This window comes from Triticum urartu, chromosome 4A (assembly GCF_056163025.1).
Source record: "Triticum urartu cultivar PI428250 chromosome 4A, HENAU_Tu73, whole genome shotgun sequence".
In the NCBI taxonomy this organism is placed as follows: domain Eukaryota; kingdom Viridiplantae; phylum Streptophyta; class Magnoliopsida; order Poales; family Poaceae; genus Triticum; species Triticum urartu.
In genome coordinates this window covers 216,401,786-216,425,580 of record NC_141876.1, presented here as the reverse complement: position 1 = coordinate 216,425,580, position 23,795 = coordinate 216,401,786, and the positions used below count along the sequence as shown (strand labels likewise).

General features: G+C 49.5%; 1 protein-coding gene across 1 annotated transcript; it reads left to right on the top strand.

The window, feature by feature from the left end:
• Positions 1-408: 408 nt before the first annotated feature.
• On the top strand, positions 409-17,243 carry LOC147975417 (uncharacterized). The gene is made up of 2 exons (XM_087520411.1): positions 409-669; positions 16,614-17,243. Exons 1-2 carry the CDS (start codon positions 409-411, stop codon positions 17,241-17,243), a joined length of 891 nt encoding a protein of 296 aa, XP_087376537.1.
• The last annotated feature ends 6,552 nt before the right edge of the window (positions 17,244-23,795 follow it).

Genomic DNA, 23,795 nt, shown 5'->3' with positions numbered 1-23,795 from the left:
CAAGAAAAACTAGGGTTGCTTTGGAGCACATTGAGCTGACTAGGGTTTAAGAGAGGAAAATGAATATTTTCCATTTAAGAAAAATATTCCAATAATGATTTTGAGATGAACTAGAGTGGGAATGAGGGTTAGAGAGGGAAACTGGACACTTGGGTGAAAGCCAAGGGGTACCCAAGTGTTTAAGTCCATATGAAAAGATTCAAAACTCAATATTTCAAATTCAAACCAACTAAAAGCCAGGCAAAGAAAAGAGGGCAAAACCCAGGCTATCACATCCAGCAAATCAGTGGGCACTTCGACGGGTGCGAGTTACTTCATGTGCCATGGGTCGACAACGAGCAAGCTGATGCCCTGGCCTGGATCGGCTCCACCCGGCGGGCCATACCAGCCAGCGTCTCCCTCCAGTGCATGCGCAAGCCGTCTATCAAGCCTTCGCTGGAATCAGAGTCCATCTTCATGCCAGCTGACCCTGGAGCAGTCGGATCCGGCTTGACGACTTCAAAAGTTGGCCCGGGGACTTCAAAAGCTGGCCAAGGGGCTGCAGCACTCAAACGCGGCCTGGGGACTTCAGAACCCGGCCCGGGGACTACAGTAGTTGGCCCGGGGACTTCAACGACGCAACAAGCAGTAGCCGGCTCCGACCCGCTGCCTCCCAACCCGACCGCCCTGGTACTGTCACAGCCCTAGATTAATTGTGTGCAATAGTTGCATTTGCATCCATGCATCATGGCAATCTTTCCTTAAACCTGAAATGGGGATTAACAAACCCTAGCACTCCTTTGAAAACTAGGATCAACCAAAAGAATATTTTTCAATGAACCCAAAAATGCCTTAATTAATGTTTGATAATTTTGGCAAGGGTTTTGATCCAAGCCAAAAATAGTGAACATTTTTAGGGAATTATTTGGGCTTTGATTTAATCCACTAATGTATTTGAGTTGGAGCAAATAAATCCTATAAATATTTTTATTGCTCCAATAATTCTGAAACTTCTTGTGGAGCTCTGGGTTAAACCATTTTGCATCCACAATTATTTCCAGAAGCTGCAAAAATAATTTGGTTAGCAAGCCAAATTCAAAACATCTGCAGAAATTAGAAAACAGAAATAAGAGAGAAGGAGAGAAGTACCTGGGCCTTACTTGCTACTGTAGCTCGCCCAGTCGAGCCGGCCCAGTCCACCTCCTCAGCGCCAGTCGTCTTCAACCTCGTGCCAGAAGGCACGAGGGCACGTGCTCGCTGCGCGCTGGCCACGCGCCACGCCACCTCCTGCTTCCAGCCGCTCCTCGACGCGCCTGTGAGCGCCACACACTCCTCCCGGGCCCCTCCCTCTCTCTCGCGTCCATCCCCTCCTCTCCCTCGCTCTCTTCCGCGATGGCCGACGCGGCCGTGGAAGCGCCACCATGAACCACCGCGCTCCCCGACCCCCTCTCGCCTTCCCGTGTTGCGTGGAAGCTCCGCCACCGTCACCCACGCCTCCTGGATGACCCGCAGGACGCCGGACGCACCGCACCACGACCATGGCGTCGTCTTCAACCTCTCGGCCGCCGAGATCGCCGACGACCGCACGCCGTCACCAACCCTTCCCCGAGCCCACTGAGACGCATACTGCAACCGCTGTGAGCTCCTTCCCCGAACCCCCCCTCTTCTCCGTCTCGTTTTCATGCCGTAGCGCCATTCCCCACCGTCACCGAAGCTCGCCGTTGTTGCGCTCCTTCGCCACCGTGGCTAGAGAGAACGTAGCTCAAAGCCGGGCACACCTCTGTGCTCAGTGCGGCTCCAGGAGCCCGTAGCGCCTACCAACTCCTCCTGTCGTGCTCCGCAGCCCCGTTCCGCTCGACGTCGTAACTCCGGCCGCCGCCGAGGTTGACGCCGTGCCCAACTCCGGTCACCTAGTGCCCTCTCCCTGCCATAGTTGGATGCGCACGAGCCCCAGCTCCTCGTAGGTGGGCTCGGACATCGATTTGGTCGCCGGAGCAGTCATCCCGATCGTCGTCGCCGCGTCTGTGTGCTCGCCGGCGTTGAACTCTGGTGAGATGACGTGGCCTGTCATTAGCCACTAATGACCCTGCTGATTAACCCCCCCTGTGTCACTGACAGGCAGGCCCCACCACTCTAATTAACCGCGGGGTAACCCCTGTTTACTTTTAACCTAACCACTATGGGCCCACGTGTCAGCTTTGACCAAGCTGACATGGCTGTTGACTGGGCCCACATGTCTGTGACCCTAACCAGCCCTAAGACACTGACTATCGGGTCCCATGCATCAGGTTTGACCAAGGTCAACCCAGTTGACCTGCTGACGCAATGCTGTTGTCATGCTGACGCAGCAATGGCTTTCTCGATTTAAAATAATTCAGAAAATTCCAGAAATTAGCAAAACTTCTAAAAATCATAGAAATTCAACCGTAACTCCAAATGATATAAATTATATATGAAAAATTATCAAAAAAATTCAAGGAATCCATCTGTACCATTTTCATGCATGTTAGAACAACTTAAGGCCACTGTTTAGGGCAAATCAAATGAATGGTATTTAAATAACCACATGTGGAGTTTGAATATGAAATTTGGGTTCAAACCAACTTCATTTAATTGTGTTGCTAGTTTCATTAGCTCAATCAACAACATATTGCCATGTCATTATCATGCATCATGCTGTGCATTGCATTGATTGTGTTCCTTCTCTGTTGCCGGTGGTTGTCCCCTCTCGATAGACGTTGTACCGATGCTGTGATCATTGACACTGATGATGACCCAGTGATACCTTCAGAAGTGCCAGGCAAGCAAAACCCCCCCTTGTCCATTCCGATACAATCCCACTCTCTCGCTCTTGCTCTCTTTTACTGCATTAGGACAACAACGATTCAACTGTTACATGCTGCGGTAGTTGAACCCCTTTCCACTGCATGACCTGTCATTGCCACAGTAAATAGATGAAACCCACTAGCATGAGTAGGAGTTGTTTGAGCCCTGATGTGCCTACACATTCATGCTTGTTTGTCATGCCTGCTACTGCTTAGAGTTGAGTCAGGTTCGATTCATCGGGGATGAATTGGAATGTGGTGAACATGTCCTACTGTGTGTGAGCTAAGTGTGTGAACACGATTTGATAAAGGTAGCGGTGAGAGGCCATGTAGGAGTACACAGTGGGTAGTCTCATTTCAGCCGTCCTCATGAACTGAGTTCTGTGTTTGTGATCCATGAATAGTTACTACCACACATTGGGCTCCGGGCGCTCCAAGCTCTCTCGACTTATTAATCAACTCGATCTCTGTCCAGGAGTTGCAACTAGTTTCTGGTGTTTGTAGGTAGTGTTAGTAGTCTACCAAGTGGCACCCGGTACAGGTGGGCTTGGGACAGACTAGGCTCAGTGGCCCGGTGTACCAAGTGACACCCGGATGGTGGGCTTGGGAACCCTATACACATCGTTTGGGGCCGTGAGTGACACCCCGGCCGGATCTCCTTGCGGATGGAACCCAAATAGGCGATAAACCTAGACTAGAGACTTGTTGGTTAGTCAGGTCGTGGCCGACTCCCTCGCCCGGCTTCCGCTTGAAGGTTGCCGAGGTACATGACGTGCATAGGGCGATAAGTGGCAAGAGCGTGTGTGAAGAAGTACACCCCTGCAGGGTTATCATTATCTATTCGAATAGCCGCATTCCTCGGATATGGAAACTTGGACCCCTTGCATAGTTCATAGACAAGTGAAAGTGGATACTCTAAAATGCGCAAGATAAGTGTGAGTGCTATGGATGGCGTTCTCGCAGGGAGGCGGGAGCGGATCCATAGTGGAGTATTGATATGGTGAATATGTGGACTCGTGTGCGCCACCTCAAAAGAGTTACTTGCAGTCGTAGTTCAGGTTAGCCACTGAGTCAAAGCTGGCTTGCTGCAGTTAAACTCCACCACCCCCTTTATTGATACCGATGCATATGTAGTTAGTTCTGATGTAAGTCTTGCTGGGTACATTTGTACTCACGTTTGCTTATTTTATGTTTTGCAGAGAGACTTCAGTTTCGCTAGTAGTTCCACGTGGACTTTGACGTTTAGCTTGTTACCTCAGCTACGATCTTGTACCCTTGGGAGGGTCTTGTAGATAGTCAGGCTCCTCAGCCTTCTTCATTTTTAGCTGTCTGTACTCAGACAAGTTAAGCTTCCGCATGTGCTTTGACTTGTATGCTCTGAATGTTGGGTCATGAGACCCATGTTTGTAATATCTCGCTCCTCGGAGCCTAATGAATAAATACTTGAGTCGTAGAGTTATGTTGTGATGCCATGTTGTATTTACACATATTGAGCATATTGTGTGTATGATTGAAATGCTTGGTATGTGTGGGATCCGACAATCTAGTTGTTTATCCTTGGCAGCCTCTCTTATGGGGAAATGTAGTCTAGTGCTTCCATAAGCCATAGTAGTCCTCTACAGCCCGGTTCACCGCAGTCCTGCTGGCCCAACACTACTGCTCAAGACACTTGACTAGCCGGCATGTGTTTCACTTCGTTCCTATGTCTGTCCCTTCGGGGAAATGTCACGCGGTGACATCCGGAGTCCTGCCTAGCCTGCTACAGCCTGGGTTACCAGAGTCCTGTTAGCCCAGTGCTACAGCCCGGATTCACACGCTGCTGACAGACATGCTCGATGTGATTCATGTATTCCTGTCCCCATAGGTTGGTGCACCTTTGGGTTCACGACTAGCCATGTCGGCCCGGGTTCTTTGTCATATGGATGCTAGCGACACTATCATATACGTGAGCCAAAAGGTGCAAACGGTCCCGGGCCATGGTAAGGCGACACCCGTGGGAATACCGTGCGTGAGGCTGCAAAGTGATATGAGGTGTTAAAGGCTAGATCGGTGTGACTTAGAATCGGGGTCCTGACAGCTTTGGTATCAGAGCCTGACTGCCTGTAGGATTACCAAGCCAAGCTGGTCGAAGTTGAGTCTAGAAATGCTTTAGTTATATAAGGGAATTGATTGTGGATGGGAACGTAAGGCTCTTTTTACTCCTTTATCCTCATGACCTTCTGATCTGAGTCATCTTATATTTCTACGGGGTTAAGAACTAGGCTTCTCTTCTATCTCTCAGGATGACGTGTTACTAAACCGTAGTTGCCTAGGATTGTTGAGTTCAAGCCCCAGTTCAGTTTTACTACCTCCGTGTGATGACAGTTGATCCCAGAATCTTGATATTGTGATGTTGAGTGGTTATGCCACCATTTTGCAGGATGTCTCAAATCTTCTTGAGCATTTACAGTCGTTATGCTGTCCGAGTCATCCCAGGTCACTAAATAGTCTGATGTAGTTGCAAATCCTTTCTTTCCGTTCCTGATGTCCTTTTTGGTCAGAATAAGCACACTAATCGGTGAGTTAAGGTACTCTGTTGACTCGACATATATGTTGGAGCTATTATTATGACCCTAGGTGTTTTAGGGAGTCACCTAGTAATCTAGCCATGTTTTGTGTTCCCAGTGTGATGATTCTGGCCACCATTCTTTAAAGCATCCCGTGATGCCATTTAGTAGTAGGTATTCTACTCCTATGTTCTTTACCCAAGAATCACTCTGTTCACTTCGTGTTGATATTGTTGCTAGTTCCTTTAGAATATTAGTAACCTTTGCATTAGTCCTCGAGGTCCGTGGTAGTTCCTTCTTCCAAATACTACGAATCGCTTATGGCAGAAGTTCGTTGAACCAAAAGATCACAATAAGAGTGCTCTTGATGAGTTCTCCATTCATAATTGTGATTCTGCCAGCTCTACCTTTCTGCATGGGTTATCTGGAAGAAATATGTTGAACTCGTTCGACATACTAATCTATGCATCCACAACTCAGAAAGTTATATGTTCCTTTGAGTTATCCCCCTTCAGTTATATTCCGACCTTCATCTATCAATTGATAGTCAGGAGTAGTCGTGCACTCATGTTATCGATGCCTATTACTCTTGTGGTTCGTCAAGCCATTCTATTCCAGAATGACTAGGAGAAACAAACTCCAGCACCTCATCCATATCTAGGATTGGGTCAAAGCAATTGTATTTCGCAGATCAAAATGCCAATCCAGATTTTGCTCTGTTCTACCTAGAAGTGTTACCATCTTCATGTCAAGAATATCATAGGAATTGCACCATCTCTTATGAATCTTGACGCAGTGATACTTCTTGCCATCATTGTTCATTTCACGGTACCCGAGTTATGTTAACCGGAATGCCGACAAGTGAACCGTGGTGTGTGAAATCAATACTCCTAGCTACCGTGTTGCTTGGTAGTTAATGGACAATACTCTCATTCTTAGCGTGTTGGTTATTGAATCATCATCCTAAGATTGATCGTGCTACCTAGTCCTTATTTCCGGTGCACTCTTCATTCTTTGTGTTAGGATTGAATCCCTTGCTCTTATGATCATGTCGTCTTGCCTTGAGAAGCAATATTATTCCCGAGCTTAATAACATATCGGTGGTTCGTGATTTTCCGAATGTCTTCTCGGAAGTGTTACCAGGTTGTCACCTAACCGCTATGTTGAGTTCGTGATCAAGTTGGTTTCTTGTGACCACCCCTTCTCCAAGAATCTGTGTTGGGTACCCCTGAGCTAGTTGGTTAAGCTAAACAACAACTTGGAGAGTTGGAAGATAAAAGTTTGTCTGACTTTGTTCGTGTCAAGGGATATCTTTTTTTTGTGTGTGTGTGTGTTGAAGAAAGATGATATCTTCATCGATTGGTCCATGTGATCAGTTGATGGATCTATTGTCGTGTCCAAACTTTGATTTGAGTGTGGGCTATCCTCAAATCAAATCAGAACCAACGATGTTTGTAATTTTGTCTTACTCGAGGTTGATTCCTCGGGCATACACCATTACATCCTTTGGTCTGACCAATGCTATCACCTTGTTCACATAGTCGTGGAATTCCATCTTAATGGGAACCTTGATGAGTTGTTGTTGAGCCCATCAACAGCATCTTGTCTCCCCCATGATTCGTGTTAAACATTAAGCTAGTGTTGGAAACTTTGTAAACAATGCCTTCATGTTCCGTTCATGAAGCATATGTTTGGATCAAAGTAGCGACTTCCTCTAAGTTCACGTGCAATCGATGCAAGTTGCCGCCATGAATTCGAGAAAGTTTGTTTTGCTTCCTCTGGAATCATCCCAAGTCAGTCATGCATATGTGCGAAGTATATTGTGGTTTGGAGACTTGCAACCTTCATTCTATATGTATCCCTAGCACACCAAGCCACTAACTGATTTGTTCAAGGAGAAGAAGTTCCTTCATAAGAGCTAGTCATATGACTTATGCAAGGACTTTGTTATCCGCGATGATGGTTCCCAACTAGGACTCGGTAGTGTTTCATTGTAAGACTACTATGTGGTCATGCTTGTCTGGGTCAACATGTTCACATGTGTTTAGCAGAACCAGATCATGTTTTGGAGCATGCTACCGTAGTTCATTTCCCGAGAATCTCGCAACATCATCTTGTCGATTTGTGTTGCAATTCTTCCTTTCAGACATGATGAGTCTGGAATATCCTGACACCAACCAGATCTGAATCTCAGGCAGATATGATGGTTGGAATGTTTCCCCAAGAAATATAATATTGGTCTCTCTGTAACCCGGTAAAGTGGATGTCGTGGCCAACACACCCAGCCGGAAGATCTATCATTGTAGTATCTTGATTGAGGAAGTTGGCCACCTCCCCATAAGGACTTCGTAAGATTTACTCCGGCAGTTGTTCCTTATGGATTCTTGTGCTCCCGAAGTCCGACCTTTTTACTTGATGTTCTAGATACCAAACCATATCTATAAATGGGGTACGCTAGCACATCAAGGAGAACATTAGAAGCGGAGTGCTAAATGTCTCTCGGTCAATCATCCAGATTTGCTTCTTGGCATTGCTAAGGAAAAATCTGAGAAAGTGATGTCCTTCTTTGCATCTGCATCCTCCATCACCATTCATCATGGTAGTATGATGTGTTGCCAGGATCCGCGCGCGGCACGGATGTTGGTAAAACCTTGATGAATATGGAAATGCTCAAGTTCTTGAGAGCACGCATAAGCAAAATCATCCCTTGCGTTGTCTTCAACAAGGTAGTCCATATCATCCATTCTAGTCCGGGTATGCCATCCCTTTGTACTCCGCCAAATGATTGTTGTGAATTGCCTTAGGATGGTATAAAGAGTTTCAATGATATCTGAATCAAAAGTAATTCTTTTGCCACTTAAGGGAATAGCTCTACGAGCCACCTCCTCTAAGGTGCCCCGTTCGACAAGAAGGGCAACTTAACTCCTCTCTACTTGAAACGCATCCACCATCTTCTTAGGCGTGGAAATGTTGCCTACCAAATTGAACCTTTGTTATCAGTTTCTCTCCATCCGTCTTGATGTGTGCACTGTGTCCCGACTTAAGAGACGTTCTATCATCTCATTCCATGAGTTGATTGTGTATCGCTTGATCTTTGTGAAGATTGAATTCTGTCGAGTTTCCTCTCTTCCGTCATCATAGTTGCAAGAAGATTTCAAAGCAAAGACGTCAAGATCAATTGGAGAAATGAATCAACATCCTCGAGAAGGGCATATGGATCGTGAAGATCGTGTTAGCTCTGTGTCCCCTCTGTCTTCTTACCTCACGTCTTGAATCTCGGGACGAGATTCTTGTTTAGTGGGGGTGAGTTGTGACAACCCTAGATTAATTGTGTGCAATAGTTGCATTTTCATCCATGCATCATGCTAATCTTTCCTTAAACCTGAAATGGGGATTAACAAACCCTAGCACTCCTTTGAAAACTAGGATCAACCAAAATAATATTTTTCAACGAACCCAAAAATGCCTTAATTAATGTTTGATAATTTTGGCAAGGGTTTTGATCCAAGCCAAAAATAGTGAACATTTTTAGGGAATTATTTGGGCTTTGATTTAATCCACTAATGTATTTGAGTTGGAGCAAATAAATCCTATAAATATTTTTATTGCTCCAATAATTTTGAAACTTCTTGTGGAGCTCTGGGTTAAACCATTTTGCATCCACAATTATTTCCAGAAGCTGCAAAAATAATTTGGTTAGCAAACCAAATTCAAAACATCTTCAGAAATTAGAAAACAAAAATAAGAGAGAAGGAGAGAAGTACCTGGGCCTTACCTGCTACTGTAGCTCGCCCAGTCGAGCCGGCCCAGTCCACCTCCTCAGCGCCAGTCGTCTTCAACCTCGTGCCAGAAGGCACGAGGGCGCGTGCTCGCTGCGCGCTGGCCACACGCCGCGCCACCTCCTGCTTCCCGCCGCTCCCCGACGCGCCTGTGAGCGCCACGCACCCCCCCGGGCCCCTCCCTCTCTCTCGCGTCCATCCCATCCTCTCCTTCGCTCTCTTCCGCGATGGCCGACACGGCCATGGAAGCGCCGCCGTGAACCACCGCGCTCCCCAACCCCCTCTCGCCTTCCTGTGTTGCGTGGAAGCTCTGCCACCGTCACCCACGCCTCCTGGACGACCAGCAGGATGCCGGACGCACTGCACCATGACCATGGCGTCATCTTCAACCTCTCGGCCGCCGAGATCGCCGACGACTGCACGTCGTCACCAACCCTTCCCCGAGCCCGCTGAGACGCGTACTGCAACCGCCGTGAGCTCCTTCCCCGAACCCCCCTCTTCTCCGTCTCGTTTGCGTGTCTGTGTGCTCGCCGGCGTTGAACTCCGGTGAGATGACGTGGCCTGTCATTAGCCACTAATGACCCTGCTGATTAACCCCCCCTGTGTCACTGACAAGCAGGCCCCACCACTCTAATTAACCGTGGGGTAACCCCTGTTTACTTTTAACCTAACCACTATGGGCCCACGTGTCAGCTTTGACCAAGCTGACATGGCTGTTGACTGGGCCCACATGTCTGTGACCCTAACCAGCCCTAAGACACTGACTATTGGGTCCCATGCGTCAGGTTTGACCTGGGTCAACCCAATTGACCTGCTAACGCAATGCTGTTTTCATGCTAACGCAGTAATGGCTTTCTGGATTTAAAATAATTCAGAAAATTCCAGAAAATTAGCAAAACTTCTAAAAATCATAGAAATTCAACCGTAACTCCAAATGATATAAATTATATATGAAAAATTATCAGAACAATTCAAGGAATCCATCTGTACCATTTTCATGCATGTTAGAACAACATAAGGCCACTGTTAAGGACACATCAAATGAATGGTATTTAAATAACCACATGTGGAGTTTGAATTTGAACTTTGGGTTCAAACCAACTTCATTTAATTGTGTTGCTTAGTTGCATTAGCTCAATCAACAACATATTGCCATGTCATTATCATGCATCATGTTGTGCATTGCATTGATTGTGTTTCTTCTCTGTTGCCAGTGGTTGTCCCCTCTCGATAGACATTGTACTGATGCAGTGATCATTGACACTGATGAAGACCCAGTGATATCTTCAGAAGTGCCTGGCAAGCAAAACCCCCCTTGTTCATTCCGATACAATCCCACTCTCTCGCTCTTGCTCTCTTTTACTGCATTAGGACAATAACTATTCAACTATTACATGCTGCGGTAGTTGAACCCCTTTCCTCTGCATGACCTGTCATTGCCACAGTAATTAGATGAAACCCACTAGCATGAGTAGGAGTTGTTTGAGCCCTGATGTGCCTACTTATTCATGCTTGTTTGTCATGCCTGCTACTGCTTAGAGTTGAGTCAGGTCCGATTCATCAGGGATGAATTGGAATATGGTGAACATGTCCTACTGTGTGTGAGCTAAGTGTGTGAACACGATTTGATAAAGGTAGCGGTGAGAGGCCATGTAGGAGTACATGGTGGGTTGTCTCATTGCAGCCGTCCTCAGGAACTAAGTTCTGTGTTTGTGATCCATGAACAGTTACTACCACACATTGGGCTCCGGGCGCTCCAAGCTCTCTCGACTTATTAATCAACTCGATCTCTGTCCAGGAGTTGCAACTAGTTTCTGGTGTTTGTAGGTAGTGTTAGTAGTCTACCAAGTGGCACCCGGTACAGGTGGGCTTGGGACAGACTAGGCATAATGGCCCGGTGTACCAAGTGGCACCCAGATGGTGGGCTTGGGAACCCTGTACACATCGTTTGGGGCCGTGAGCGACACCCCGGCCGGATCTCCTTGCGGATGGAACCCGAATAGGCGATAAACCTAGACTAGAGACTTGTTGGTTAGCCAGGTCGTGGCCGACTCCCTCGTCTGGCTTCCGCTTGAAGGTTACCGAGGTACATGACGTGTACAGGGAAATAAGTGGCAAGAGCGTGTGTGAAGAACCCTGCAGGGTCATATTTATCTATTCGAATAGCCGCATTCCTTATATATGGAAACTTGGACCCCTTGCATAGTTCATAGACAAGTGAAAGTGGATACTCTAAAATGCGCAAGATAAGTGTGAGTGCTATGGATGGCGTTCTCGCAGGGAGACGGGAGCGGATCCATAGTGGAGTATTGATATGGTGAATATGTGGACTCGTGTGCGCCACCTCAAAAGAGTTACTTGCAGTCGTAGTTCAGGTTAGCCACTGAGTCAAAGCTGGCTTGCTGCAGTTAAACTCCACCACCCCCTTTATTGATACCGATGCATATGTAGTTAGTTCTGATGTAAGTCTTGCTGGGTACATTTGTACTCACGTTTGCTTATTTTATGTTTTGCAGAGAGACTTCAGCCTCGCTAGTAGTTCCACATGGACTTTGACGTTTAGCTTGTTACCTCAGCTACGATCTTGTACCCTTGGGAGGGTCTTGTAGATAGTCAGACTCCTCAGCCTTCTTCATTTTTAGCTGTCTGTACTCAGACAAGTTAAGCTTCCGCATGTGCTTTGACTTGTATGCTCTGAATGTTGGGTCGTGAGACCCATGTTTGTAATATCTCGCTCCTCGGAGCCTAATGAATAAATACTTGAGTCGTAGAGTAATGTTGTGATGCCATGTTGTATTTACACATATCGAGCATATTGTGTGTATGATTGAAATGCTTGGTATGTGTGGGATCCGACAATCTAGTTGTTTATCCTTGGCAGCCTCTCTTATGGGGAAATGTAGTCTAGTGCTTCCATGAGCCATAGTAGTCCGCTACAGCCCGGTTCACCGGAGTCCTGCTAGCCCAGCACTACTGCTCAGGACACTTGACTAGCCGGCATGTGTTTCACTTCGTTCCTGTGTCTGTCCCTTCGGCGAAATGTCACGCGGTGACATCCGGAGTCCTGCCTAGCCTGCTGTAACGCCCCGAGACCGATGTGCTAGGTGTCCTCCGCTTATTTGCTGTTGTTGGCTTGTCATTTGCTTGCGTGTTGCATCTTATCATGTCATCATGTGCATTGCATCATCATGTTTTCAAAACTTGCATCCGTCCCGGCCTCCTCCTTCTCTCCGTTGTCCGTTCTGAGCCTAGACACACTTGCACGTGCCCGCGACATGTCCAAAATATTATTTTATAAGTGGCCGGAAAATGTTCTCGGAATGGGATGAGAGTTGACGTGTGGTCTTATTATAGTGTAGATAGATCGCCTGTCAAATTTATCGCGTTCGGAGTCCGTTTGATAGCCCTACCGTTAAATATAGCGGCAATAGTAGCCGGTCTAACGTCGGACGTTTTCGATCTCTGGAAACAGTCGCCGAGCCTCCCTCTCTTCTCTTCTCTCAGCTCGAGACCGTCTACACAGCCCACTACCTACCGCCAGGCCTAACCTAGGCTCTCTCGTCAGTCCGCTATCAACCACCAGGCCCCGAAACCCTCTCTGCACAGTGCATCGAATCTCTCGCGCGCGTCCGAAAATTGTCCCGAACCCGACCCGGACAGTCGTTACCGCCGGGTCCGGAACATCCCCAAACATCTACAAAATATCATCGTTTTATTTATTGGACTCCCTAGACTATTTATTCTCGTCCGTGTGTTTTCGATCAGAAGGTCCAAACTCTCTCCTTTCCCTATATAAATAGTCCACCCACATGTCTATTTGGACAAACCCTAGACCAACTCCCTAAAATCCCTCCACCCCGCCGCCATACCAGATCCACCTCGGGATCCCCCTCCTTGTTTTTCCTCCACCCACCAACCAGCCACTCCCTCCTCCCGATCTGCCTCCGTGCCTCCTCTCCCTCCTCGGCACGACCCCGAATGGAACACGAGCACCTCGCGCGCACCCCCTGCATCGTCCTCGCCACCAAGCTCCGTGCATCGGCTTCCCCGTGCGCCGCAGGAGACCAGCGCCACCGCCAGGCCGTTGCCCTCTCCCTGCTCCCCGTGCTCCCTCCTTTCTCTTCTTCCCCGTCCTCACTCCTCACCATCTACTCCCTCTTGCCTCTCTCTACAGGAAGCCACCAGGTCGCCGCCGCCATGGATGGGTGAGCCCCGTGCCGAGCCGCAAGCCCCTGCACCGCCCAGATCACCTGCGACCTCGGGACTCCCCTGCTTCATCCTCGTCGCCGTTGGTGCTCCGGTCGCCGCCGCCATGGCCTCCAGCTCCGCCCGTGCGCCTACCTCGCGAACTGCAGCGCCGCCGTGCCGAGCCACCTAGCGCCTCCACAGCTAGACCCCGCTGGATCCACCTTGGGTGCCCGCTGCCGGGCCTCCTTGTGCCAAGTCCCTGCGTCGCTCCCGCCTGCTTCGTTCACGCGAGGGAGACGAGCGCCTTGCCGCACCCGTTGACCGCATCGCTCCCCTGCTTCCTCTTCGCGTTCCAGGCCCAGCGCCCTCCTCTATTTTGCCGTCGTCGTGGGCCACCAGATCTGCCGGCCTGTTCCACTGACCGGGCCGAGTCCATGGTGAGGCCACCCCGCCGAAGCCCCTCTGTTTTTTTCCTGTTGTTGGGCCAACAGATTCGGCCCGAGGTGTCTTTTTTTTCCCGCTGCGAATTTGTCTAATTTCTAGAGCTTGCCTGTTTTGCAGAAAAACCCTCAGCATTCATGCATTTAATAACTAATTAACCGTGCATCGGAATTAATCAAACTTAATATGAAAGTTACTTAGAATTTTGTATAGTTTCATAATATGCAACTTTCATCTATGTTTGAAATGTTTAAAATGCCGCTTGTTTAAATTTGCTCCTATGTCATGCTAAAATGCTTTAATTCATAACTAAATAACCGTAACTTGGATTTTAATAAACCTTATATGTAAATGGGGTAGAATTTTGCCTAGTTTAACATGGTGGATTTACTTTGCATGTTTAATAACTGTAAAATTATGTTTAGGGCAGAACAGGACCAAACCTAATATATGCACATGAGGAGTTTCCGGATTTGTTGTTTTGTTATTCCGGCCTCATTTAAACTTGACTAGATAGGTAGTTTTAATTTGCTTCACCCTCTTGCCATGTTTGACAACATTTAATATTGTTGGGTACATAAACAAGATCGAACTAAATAATTAATGTGGTGATTCATCAATATGCAACTCGGTGCATATTGAGCTCCACTTAATCTGTAGTATTGTTTGTGCACTTTGCCATGCCATGCCTCATTAAACCGGACATGCATCATACTTGTTTGCGCATCGTGCCATGCTTATGTGATGGTTGTTTACCATGTGGTTTGCTTTCTTTCCGGTGTTGCTTCTTCGGGTTAGTTCCGATAACGTCGCGTCGTGAGGATCCGTTCGACTACGTCCGTTTGTCTCCTTCATGGACTCGTTCTTCTTCCTTGCGGGATTTCAGGCAAGATGACCATACCCTCAAAATCACTTCTATCTTTGCTTGCTAGATGCTCGCTCTTTTGCTATGCCTATGCTGCGATACCTACCACTTGCTTATCATGCCTCCCATATTGTTGAACCAAGCCTCTAACCCACCTTGTCCTAGCAAACCGTTGTTTGGCTATGTTACCACTTTGCTCAGCCCCTCTTATAGCGTTGTTAGTTGCAGGTGAAGATTGAAGTCTGTTCCTTGTTGGAACATGGAGATGTTGTTCCTTGTTGGAACATGTTTACTCGTTGGGATATCACAATATATCTTATTTAATTAATGCATCTATATACTTGGTAAAGGGTGGAAGGCTCGGCCCTATGCCTGGTGTTTTGTTCCACTCTTGCAGCCCTAGTTTCTGTCATATCGGTGTTATGTTCCCGGATTTTGCGTTCCTTACGCGGTTGGGTTATAATGGGAACCCCTTGACAATTCGCCTTGAATAAAACTCCTCCAGCAATGCCCAACATTGGTTTTACCATTCGCCACCTAGCCTTTTCTTTCCCTTGGGTAGGCCTGCCCAAGGGTCATCTTTATTTTAACCCCCCGGGTCCAGTGATCCTCTGAGTGTTGGTCTGAACTGAGCTGCCTGCGGGGCCACCTCGGGGCAACTTGAGGTTTGGTTTTACTCGTAGCTAGTCTCATCTGAGTGTGCCCTGAGAACAAGATATGTGCAGCTCCTATCAGGATTTGTCGGCACATTCCGGCGGTGTTGCTGGACTTGTTTTACCATTGTCGAAATGTCTTGTAACCGGGTTCTGAGTCTGATCGGGTCTTCCCGCTAGAAGGAATATCCTTCGTTGACCGTGAGAGCTTGTGATGGGCTAAGTTGGGACACCCCTGTAGGGTTTTGAAATTTTGAAAGCCGTGCCCGCGGTTATGGGTAGATGGGAATTTGTTAACGTCCGGTTGTAGAAAACCTGAAGTTGACCTTAATTAAAATACATCAACCGCGTGTGTAACCGTGATGGTCTCTTCTCGACGGAGTCCGGGAAGTGAACACGGTGTTGGAGTTATGCTTGACGTAGGTTGTTCTAGGATCACTTCTTGATCATACTTTTATCGACCATGCTTTGCCTTCTCTTCTCGCTCTCATTTGCGTATGTTAGCCACCATATATGCTAGTCGTTTGCTGCAGCTCCAACTCATACCTTTTACCTTACCCATAAGCTTAAATAGTCTTGATCGCGAGGGTGTGAGATTGCTGAGTCCCCGTGACTCACAGATACTTCCAAAACCAGCTTGCAGGTGCCGTTGAACCGTACAGATTATGCAACCAAGCTCAAGGAGGAGCTCGATGAAGATCTTGTCCTTTATGTTGTTCCGTTTCCAGTTGATCAGTAGTGGAGCCAGTCGGGACGATCGGGGATCTGTGTAGCATTTGAGGTAGTCTTCTTTTATTTTGGTTACGTAGCCAGACCTTGTTTGTATCTAGATGATGTAACACTTTATTCATGTATTGTGTGAAGTGGCGATTGTAAGCCAACTATGTATCTCTTTCCCTTATGTATTACATGGGTTGTGTGAAGATTACCTCACTTGCGACATTGCTTTCAATGCGGTTATGCCTCTAAGTCGTGCTTCGACACGTGGGAGATATAGCCGCATCGAGGGCGTTACACCTGCTACAGCCCGGGTTCCCGGAGTCCTGTTAGCCCAGTGCTACAGCCCGAATTCACACGCTGCTGACCGACATGCTCGATGTGATTCATGTATGCCTGTCCCCATAGGTTGGTGCCGCTTTGGGTTCACGACTAGCCATGTCGGCCCGGGTTTTCTGTCATATGGATGCTAGCGACACTATCATATACGTGAGCCAAAAGGCGCAAACGGTCCCGGGCCATGGTAAGGCGACACCCGTGGGAATACCGTGCGTGAGGCCGCAAAGTGATATGAGGTGTTAAAGACTAGATCGGGTGACTTAGAATCGGGGTCCTAACAGGTACTAGTTGCCGTCATGACAGTGGTAGAAGCACCATCTTGGGTGCAGCCCATCCTCATCTTCCTGGTGAGCCGAGAGCTACCAGCCGACTGGATTTTGGCCCGACAGGTGCAACTCCAGGAATCAACATACACAATAGTGAACAGAGAGCTTGTCAGGCACAATGTGACTGGTGTCTTCCAGTACTGCGTGGAGCCAGAGAAGGGCATGGCAATCCTTAGAGATATTCACCAAGACGAATGCGGCCACCACGCCGCCTCAAGATCCCTTGTCGCCAAAGACTTCCGCCATGGTTTGTTCTGGCTGACTGCTTTGGGCGATGCCAAGGAGTTGGTCCACAAGTGCAAGGGGTGCCAATGCTTCAGCTCCAAGCAACACATGACGGCCTCTGCACTCAAGACCATGGTGGGCCCGTTCAAAACAGCACGCGGCGGCATGACCCATCTGCTGGTCACCGTAGACAAGTTCACGAAGTGGATTGAAGAAAAGCCAATCAAGAAGCTAAATGGTTCGACTAGTATGACCTTCATTGCGGATATCACCGTCCGATACGGCATCTCGCGTAGCATCAACACCGACAACAGCACAAATTTCGCCAAAGGCGCCTTGGCTCATTTCTGCGCGACGTAGGGAGTCCGATTGGACCTAGCGTCTGTTGCCCATCCGCAGTCAAACGGCCAGGTGGAGCCAGCAAACGACCTCATCCTATCCGGCATCATGCCCCGACTAGTCGAGCCGCTAGAGCGCTCGGCCGGTTATTGGATTGAGGAACTGCCGATCGTCCTTTGGAGTCTCCGGACTACGCCGAACAAGGCAACCGGCTTCACTCCCTTCTTCCTCGTGTACCGGGCCGATGGTGTCATCCCAACTGACATCGAGTTCGACTCACCTTGCGTCACCATGTACATGGAGGCAGAAGCGAAGGAGGCGCGAGAAGACACCGTCGATCTGCTGGAAGAGGCCCGGCTGCTGGCACTCAGCCGATCCGCCATCTACCAACAGAGCATGCGCCGCTACCACAGCCCAAAGGTCAGGCCACAATCCTCCGCAAAGGGGACCTTGTGCTCCGACAGATCCAACGAACAGCCGGCCAGCACAAGCTCTCGGCTCCGTGGGAGGGGACTTTCATCATCAACAAGGCCCTGGGCAACGACTCCTAGTACCTCATCGATGCACAAAAGCCCAGGGCACGCAAGAGGAACGATTCCGGTAAAGAGGCGGAGCGCCCATGGAACGCGAACCTTCTCTGTCGATTTTACAGTTAATGCAGTATGTACCATGCTACCTTTTGTATTACGCAAAGACAATAGGTCCCCAGAGGCGCACTCGGGGCTACCTTTTTATCTATATGATAAGCTTCGCCTATGAATGTATTATTTCATTCTTTCGCCCTACACCGGGTCCGGTCAGCCAGCCCGGGGACTCGCCGCCTTGGCCCAAGTCGGCACCACCTGAAGTCAGCTAAGTAGCATGCCGGCAGCTGAGCCCTCTCTTTGCCTCAGCTATAGCTCGCAACGCGACTGTCTGGCTGGCAAGAGCTAAAGGCCAGAAATGCTGTCCACACAAAAAACGACCAAGGAAGAACGCTGACTTGTGCCGAGACGGCCCCTTGCCTCATCCGTCCGGCTGCCTAGCAGCCGGCCAGCTTCTCGCTTGACTAGCTATGCTCTAGACGGCCGAAGTAACTTGTCTATCCTAAAACGGCCAAGTCCCTGACCCGGCCAGAAATCACAGCGCGGCTGTCCGGCTAGCAGCCAAAGGAAGGCGGCAAGAGAAAAAGCCAAAAAGAGCAAAGGCAAAACCAAGACGGAACCCAGCAAGAGCACAAGCATGTGTGAAAATAAGTTATTTACCTAACAAAAGGCCTGTGGCCAGCATTCAATAGAGTTTAAATTACACCCCCAGCGGGTGGAACTGCGCATATTTAACTTGTTTGTTCAAAGCGTAAGACAAAAAACTTAAAAGATAAATGGCCGCCTAGGCCAGGGGCGCTGCGGGCAGCGTCAACAGGTCGATGAAGGCAGAGGCACCAGCTAGTGGAGCGTCCGACTGGCGGGTCTCGGCCTGGTCGGCATCGACAACAGTCGGTGTGGTCTCCTGCGGCTCATTGGTCAAGGCCCGATCGGGCTGAGGCTGGCTGGTCGCCCCACCATCCGGTGCGACATCCTCTCCTTGCTCGTCCTCGTCTTCCTCGCCTTCGTCACTGGAGGCGATCTCCTCCGCCGAGTCCTCCCCCTCCTCCAGGTTCAGCCCGAACCAGGAGGGTGACACCTCAGCACCGTCTTCTTCCTGCTCCGGGATGAAGATGCCGGTGTCGGTGTACTCAGCAAGGGTTGCCGCGCGCTTGATGAGCTTGTCGCGCACCGCCTCCAGCTCGGGTCCAGCCTCTTGCCGGAAAGTGGCCAACGGTGCCAGTCTCTGGTCCGGATACCAGGCCTTGGCGAACTCCAGCACGGTCCTGGCACCTGCCCGAGATGCAGCGCCCTTCTAGGCCTCAAGCTGCTCGGCCGCCACCTCCAGCCAGTTGGCAGTCTGACTAGGAGTGCGAGGGATCTGAGCATCCGGCCAGAGCCCCGCTAGGACCTGCGACCCGACGCGTTGAAGACGATGGAGCAGACGATGCGCCGGCTCAAGCTGCATCTTGACGGCCATGAGCTTCCCGCCCAGAGTCCGGGGTGCATTCGGCGGAATGTCCGCGCCCGTCCTCCTCCGCTGATCATGCCGCGCCTCGATGGCCCGGCTGACGGCGATGTAAAGACCGGGGAGAAACTTTGTCTAGAAGAAGAACAAGGGGTTAGAAGCCGGCTCTTGCAGCAGTCGGTGAACAAGCAACAAAAGAAGAAAAGACTCACCGTCAACCATGTCCCCGATCACCCCATAGCCGTCTGACAGGAGCTTCTCCCTCTCGACGCAATCCGAGCGCTCAGTCTCGAACTCGGCCTTGAGGAGCGCCTCACCGTCTTTCCGCTGTCGGATCTCCACCTCGTGCTTCTCTGCCTGGTCCGCCAGCTCCTTCGCTAGTCGGTCGCACTCCTTAGCGGTCTGGCTGCGCTCCTGCTCCGTGGCACAGAGTTCGGTCTCGAGCTCGCCCACACGCGCCTGCAGCTGAGCGGCGGCTGTCGGTGTCAAAACCGGCGGATCTTGGGTAGGGGGTCCCGAACTATGCGTCTAAGGTCGATGGAACAGGAGACAAGGGACACGATGTTTACCCAGGTTCGGGCCCTCTATGGAGGTAATACCCTACGTCCTGCTTGATTGATATTGATGAATATGAGTATTACAAGAGTTGATCTACCTCAAGATCGTAATGGCTAAACCCTAGAGGTCTAGCTTGTATGGCTATGATAATGAATCTCCCTCCCTCCGGACTAAGTCCTCCAGTTTATATAGACACCGGGGAGATCTAGGGTTACACAAGGTTGGTTACAAAGAAAGGAATCTACATATTCAGTCACCAAGCTTGCCTTCCACACCAAGGAGAGTCCCATCCGGACATGGGTGCAGTCTTCGGTCTTCGTATCTTCACAGCCCATTAGTCCGGCCCATGGCTAACATGCCGGATCCCCGAGGACCCCTTAGTCCAGGACTCCCTCAGTAGCCCCCGAACCAGTCTTCAATGACGAAGTGTTCGGCACATAGATTATCTTCGGCATTGCAAGGCAGGTTCCTTCATCGATGACTTCTGAGTAGTGTGTTCGGCTTTCCATTTAATGTTGTACTCCTCGGCTTTTGTGCATCAACAACTTCAGTTTCCACATGTCGAGCGAATGCGAGAGGTCAGGGTATTTTTATATATACCACCCCAACTGTATCAGAAAGGTGCCTATTTAAAGAGAATAGACCTCAGATCCATTCCGCACCCTGCAAAAGATCCTCACAGCTTGCTAAGAAAAACCACCCCAACATGGATAGCGCTTCCAACTCTTCCTCTCGTCCCCATGGCTCCAAGAAGGGTGATTGGGATAGATGTTCCATATCCCATAGTCAGCTCGCGAAGCTGCAAACACAGGGCTTTCTTCCCCCCGCGGACCTGGTTCCCGTCCGAGCAGGATTGGCCTCCTTCAACGGCAAAACTCAGGCGGAGGATTTCCCCAATCCGTCTGTGGGAGAACGAGTGTGCTTCATCCCTTTCTTATTAAGAGGTGTCGGATTTCCAATCCATCCTTTCCTCTGAGGTCTGCTGGAGTATTATGGCCTCCAACTGCACAATCTCACTCCCGCCTCTATCCTTCATATTGCGGGTTACGTCGCTCTATGCGAGCTATTCCTGGGCTGTGAGGCCCATTTCGATTTACGTAGAAGACTATTCTGCCTCGTCCCTCGTAGTCAAGGTGGGTCAATTTTTGAGATGGGAGGCGCTAAAGTGTGGCCCATTGCTGGGACCAGATACCTGTCCGGCACGCCGAAGAAAGCTTCCGAAGAGTGGCCTTCCGAATGGTTCTACATCGATGACGTCGCTCTACCTGACCCCGTCCGCATGGGCCTCCCTGAGTTTTCAAGTGCTCCGCTGAAGAAATGCCATAGCTGGCGTCCCCGGAGCCTTGAGGAAGAGGATAGTGCAGAGATCAGCCTGCTGCTGGGCAAGATTAAGACGCTTGCCCAGTCCGGATTGTCAATAGTCGAGGTAATGGCGACCTCTATGGCGCGGGGGGTCCAGCCACTCCAATACAGAGGGCTGCCCATGTGGGATTATAACTGGGAAGACGACACCTGACGCTATGGTCGGAAGGACCCGAAGACCCCCGCCACCCTGGCCAAAGTACTGGCCGAGCTGTATAAAGGGGAGAAAGAGGAGTTCACCCGTATCCAACATCGAGACGGATTTTCCATGTATAATCCTCCCAGCTGGGTAAGCTTCAGCTCCACTATTTTACTCCAGTCCCAGCATCATTCTTGACAGGCGGTATATTATCTGCTTATAACAGGAATGGCGAAAGGCTGTCAAGGGGATCCATGACCCTGCCCCTCAGCCGGAGAATCGCAACCGAGATCTTGACCCCGGATATGAGGAAGATCCGGACATATTTGTGGAGCTCGAGGATGGTATATTCTATCAGATGAGCTATGACGGTACATATGTACCCATCATCGCCGATTACCCCGGCCTTCTTCCTGCTTCACATGTAAGTAATCCAGAGATACCTTGTCCAAGAGAGTTTTCTCATTCCTCCTTACCCACCGCACTGTCTTGTGCTCAAAAGGGGAGGCGCTCGGTGCGCCATGTTGCCCAGGGGTCATCTCCAAAGAGAACGCCCCCCACACCAGGCAAGCCTTCGAAGAGGAAGGCACACGAAGATACGGCCGAGCCTTCATCAAAGAGGTATGAATTTGCAAATATGCACCTTGGCAGTCACATCCAACTATGACCTTTCCGTTTATCCTGCATCAGGAAAAAGGCGTGCCAGATTATATCTGTGGGTCCGGCCGGCCATACTTCCCACAGCCAGGATCCAGATCCTACCGTGAAGACGAGGGATGATCCGGGGGTGACGCCGGACTATCCTGCAGCCGAGGATTCGGATGACGTATCCGTCACCAACTCGGAAGTGGAGAGCGCCATGAATCATCGGCGCCGCAGGGCCGTTTTACAAGACCCTGGCTTTTCAGAGGAGGCATTTAATGCCTTCAGCTCGGCTGATGCATATATCCGAGCTGCTCGAGATGGGCTTAACAGAGCCACAAAGCAGCATTTAAAAGATGTGAAGGTAAGTTTACTTCGTCTGACTATGATAACCATATGCCAGTAGCCCCCGGGACTTAAAGTAGTTGGGACAACTAATTTGAGGATCAATGCATGACCAGGTTCCGTCGAAGAAGAACGACGTGCTAGCCCAAGAGCTAGAAAACTGTCGGACGCAGTTGAACGCAGTGACCGCTGAACTGGAAAAATCCAAAGCGGCATCCTCCGGTGATATTTCCCTCCATCGAGAAATAGTTATTGCATAGCGGCCGTATTAACACCGCAGCTTTATCACATAATAGGATCATCAGATCAATTGGAGGAAAAAGAGTCGAAAAGACTGCAGGCCGTAGGCAAGCGGGTTTTGACCCGTGTCAGACAGGAGAAAAACAAACTCCAAGATGTAAACACCCAGTTGGGCGAAGAGCTTAAGGATGTACGGGCCCAGCAGGCAGACTCCGTGAAGGAGAAAAAACCCGCGAGGCAGCATATTCAGTATGTGGCCGTATTTACCGTAGAACAGTTTGGAAGTAAAAGTAGCTAATATAGCTGTGATTGCAGGTATATTAACGGGCCGTCCCAAAGAGGAGGTGTCCGGATCATCAAGTGATCTTCTGCAAAGGCTTTCGCAGTTGCACGAGCAAGCTCGGTAGGCAATGCGGAGCGTAGCCAAGGCCTTATGGCCATCCGACTCCCCTCCAGGGAGTATGGAGAAGCTTGTAGAGCTGTTCAAGGGAGCGCGACGGCATATCCGACTATGGAAGATATCGGCGTGCCAAGAGGGTGTGCGAGAAGCCTGGGCCGTGGTGAAAACACGATATACCAAGCTGGATCTGAATCACATGGCCCGGGTCGGACCGCTAGGGTCAAATGGGGAGGAAATTCCCGTTAGTTTAGTATATGGCCAAGTAGAGGTGGCTGCTAGATACTCCCAACATGATTGTAAGTTAGACCGTCTGTTGGACGGTATAGAGGAGGAAGTTTTGGAGTCCTAAGTGACTATTTACTTTCCTTCTAGCTGGATAGTAAAAATGATTGTCATGGCCGACCTTTTCGCTTCGACCTCTAGACCCAAAGGTGCGGAGTGTTTCGGAATACCCTAACGGTAGAATATACCGGGGTATGCATGGGAACCAGGCATAGGGGTCATAGTTGCTTGAACAGACAATGTGTATCTGGCTAGTTATGTTATATTACATTATGTAAGAAACATCTTCCAGAGAGAATAGTTCCGTTAAGGGTTCCTTTCCCTGGGCGTGCATGCGTTTAATGTGCATGTCTGAACTGTGATTGAAAAAATCGCAGAGTAAGTAACTTCTAGGGATTCACAATGGAATGAATGTGGGAACATCTTTAATTCGCCGACCGAATATTCCTTTAAGAACGCTAGCTTTCGGCTTCACCCAGTCCGAGGTACACATCCGGATGACCCGACAGTAACAATCGCAGAGGTGCTCCCTTTATGCCCTAGCCGAACTAACGGGAACGCAGGGCATAAGCAC